Source organism: Salvelinus sp. IW2-2015, linkage group LG15 (genome assembly GCF_002910315.2).
Source record: "Salvelinus sp. IW2-2015 linkage group LG15, ASM291031v2, whole genome shotgun sequence".
In the NCBI taxonomy this organism is placed as follows: domain Eukaryota; kingdom Metazoa; phylum Chordata; class Actinopteri; order Salmoniformes; family Salmonidae; genus Salvelinus; species Salvelinus sp. IW2-2015.
This window is the reverse complement of record NC_036855.1, coordinates 5,420,297-5,423,696: the sequence shown is the minus strand read 5'-3', so window position 1 is coordinate 5,423,696 and position 3,400 is coordinate 5,420,297. Positions and strand designations below refer to the sequence as shown.

At 52.1% G+C, this 3,400-nt stretch overlaps 1 protein-coding gene across 1 annotated transcript in view; it reads left to right on the top strand.

The window, feature by feature from the left end:
- The first annotated feature begins 103 nt into the window (after nucleotides 1–103).
- The window catches only part of LOC111973957 (adhesion G-protein coupled receptor V1-like), a 248,282-nt gene continuing 244,985 nt past the window's right edge, over nucleotides 104–3,400 (top strand). Inside the window, 2 exon segments of the mRNA XM_070446866.1 lie at nucleotides 104–289; nucleotides 1,143–1,292. Coding sequence (XP_070302967.1) covers nucleotides 104–289; nucleotides 1,143–1,292 — 336 coding nt within the window.

The following is a 3,400-nucleotide window of genomic DNA, read 5'->3' as shown; positions in this document are numbered from 1 at the left end:
TGTCTGTCTGTCTGTCTGTCTGTCTGTCTGTCTGTCTGTCTGTCTGTCTGTCTGTCTGTCTGTCTGTCTGTCTGTCTGTCTGTGTTCTATCCATCTGACAGGAATGCCCACTGTCCTCACACTGGCTGGGTTTATTCTGGCTCTGTCCATCCCGAGTGCCAGGCTTGAGTCAGCTGAGCTGAGGTTCCTGGGACAGACGGACTTCGTGGTCAACGAGAGCAGCCGCACCGTGGTCCGCCTGGTGGTGGAGAGGATCGGAGACCCGGTCAACGTGACCACACTGGTTCTGGTAGGAACGACCTGGTCATAGGAGGACTGGGTTAGGTCACCTGTTGAGTGTTCGACCTAGTGTTATCTAGATACCTTTGTGTGTTTATGTAATCTCCTCTAACTTGGCATTAGTCTCTCTGACTTAAGTCTTGTAAGGGACAGTTGTGGCTAAGTGTCGGTTTAATGCAATGGTGACCGGCCATGATTAGCAGCACACAGCAGTAGGGCAGAACAGTGGAGCATTAACCTCAACCCCGGTTGTCACCGAAGCTGGTCTGCTCCTGAGTTGTCAAATGCAGGTATCCTTAAGAGGAAAAGAGAAGTGACCTTTGTACTGTGGGAGGCAGTGTGTGAGATGAAAGGCCTACAGTAAGTTGGCAGTAATTGTCACCCATATCAGAACGAATGTGTCAGCTTCCACATGGGAGCCAGCGTCTTCTCCCTCCCCATTGGTGTCTGGCAAACTAGTGGCCTGGTTGGGGCTTTCCCAGGCCTATTGAGGCTCCTATATTCTGGCCTGGTTGGGGCTTTCCCAGGCCTATTGAGGCTCCTATATTCTGGCCTGGTTGTGGCTTTCCCAGGCCTATTGAGACTCTTATATTCTGGCCAGGTTGGGGCTTTCCCAGGCCTATTGAGACTCTTATATTCTGGCCTGGTTGGGGCTTTCCCAGGCCTATTGAGGCTCCTATATTCTTTCGACAGTTCCTTAAATCTCAATACTCTATCCCTAGCAGTTGGCACAGTTGAGTTGACCCCAGCATTCTATATTTTTGTACAGGCCGAGTGTGTGTCAGTCTGCGCTTAAGTGGTGTAAGATCAAGTCAAATGATTCCAATAACGATTACAACATCAACTGTCCTTGGTGCTTCTAGTTGGAGGGAGATGACACAGGGGACTTTGAGGCCACCACGGCTGCAGCCTTCCTGCTGTCGTCAGAGGCCAGTAAGACCATCTTCATCGCTGTAAGGGACGACGAGCTGCCCGAGGCCGACGAGACCTTTGTCTTCAACCTAAGGCTACAGGTAACGGGAAGAGAGTGTGTGTTGGGTTGTGTGTGTGTGTGTGTGTGTGTGTGTGTGTGTGTGTGTGTGTGTGTGTGTGTGTGTGTGTGTGTGTGAGTGAGGTCATTCAAATTCAGGGGTTATTATGGTTTCCCTCGTACCATGCTCATGTGTCAATATGTGCGTGTGTGCATTTATATGTGTGTATGTGTTGCAATGCTTATGAGTGTGTCTGAGTGTCTTAACCCCTCACCCTGGTCCAACCACTGCCCCAGGGCCTCCCCATTTCAACCCCAGCTTAAAGACTTGAGAGGCCCTGGATTCCCTTTGATGTGTATCTATAGGGCTTCTCCAGGGCTGGGCCACTGGGCTTCTCCAGGGCTGGGCTACTGGGCTTCTCCAGGGCTGGGCTACTGGGCTTCTCCAGGGCTGGGCTACTGGGCTTCTCCAGGGCTGAGCTACTGGCTTACTCCAGGTCTGGGTAATGGGGCTGCTCCAGGGCTGGGCTACTGGGCTTCTCCAGAGCTGGGCTACTGGGCTTCTCCAGGGCTGGGCCACCGGGGTTCTCCAGGGCTGGGCCACCGGGGTTCTCCAGGGCTGGGCCACCGGGGTTCTCCAGGGCTGGGCCACCGGGCTTCTCCAGGGTCAGGAGCTGTGTGAAGTCACAGTAAGACAGCCGTTTCACATCATCAAACAGACCATGTGGGAGAAACCAACGTGCTTCCTATAGCTGGGACCGTGCCACGGGGGGGACGGACGGACACTAGAGAACATATTGGAGGATTCCCTCACACGAGAAGGGTATAATCTACAGCCCAACATGGGGGTAGGTGGCCATGGCATAGCCAAACAGCATTGGGCTGTGCAGAGAGAAACCTCTCCCACGATGCATAGAGAGGAATGGTTATTTATTTTGCGGCTGTCTTACACCTAGAGTCCCATCACCATGGTTTCCTTAGCAGGTTGTCGCCATGGTGTCATTGGCAGGCTGTCGCCATGGTGTCCTTAGCAAGCTGTCGCCATGGTGTCATTAGCAGACTGTCGCCATGTGATTGATGATGAGGGGGCTGGCTCCCACTGTCTGCCTGTCCACACGCTCTGGCTAATGGCTCTGTGACAGACAGGCAGCCTACATCAGGCAAAGGTCTGTCTGAATGATGATCTACGTGCTAAGGGGCCTCACAGATCAAGCACAGGGGGGATGAGAGGGCGATGGCTTGGCGAATCAGTCATTTCTGACAGGCAGAAAGCTGTTTGGCTCAATAAATTTAAAAATGGAAGGACAGTTGTTTTGGACCGGTGGGATTGGAAGGACAGTTGTTTTGGACCGGGTGGGATTGGAAGGAGAGTTGTTTTGGACCGGGTGGGATTGGAAGGACAGTTGTTTTGGACCGGGTGGGATTGGAAGGACAGTTGTTTTGGACCGGGTGGGATTGGTTGGAGATGAGAGAGTTTGAGTAATGATGTCGTCACTAGCTGGGTTACTCTTCCCAGAATGCTAGATAGAAGATTATCATTTTTATAATAGAATCCAGACAATCATAAACAAAGGGTGAGCTGGAATTGTCCAGGAACGGTCCCTCATACTGTAATCCCAAAACCTACTTGACAAGACCACAACAGGTGCTGCCCACTCATCCTTTGCCTACTCTCCGGGTCTGGGCTTGGGGTCTGGGCAGGGCTTGGGGCCTGGGCTCGTGGTCTGAGCTTGGGGTCTGGGCTTGGGGTCTGGGCAGGCCTCAGTGGCTGGGCTTATGTTCTATGCTTGGGGGCTGGGCTTGGGTTCTGGGCTTGTGGTCTGGGCCTGGAGTCTGGGCCACACACACACCACACACACACCACACACACACACACACACAACACACACACACCACACACACACCACTAACAACACCACACACACACACACACACACACACACACACACACAACACACACACACAATTTATCTTGCTGGGCACACTGTTTGTGTGTCTTTGGCAGAAAGAAAGGGGGAAGAGTTGCATTTCTTTAATAAGGTTATCATGGGTAATAGTTTCATTGGTAATAGGTTATCATTGGTAATAGGTTATTATTGTTCAGCTGATTCGCATACATATACCAAGCGAAATAGAGTCAGGTCAGCGTAG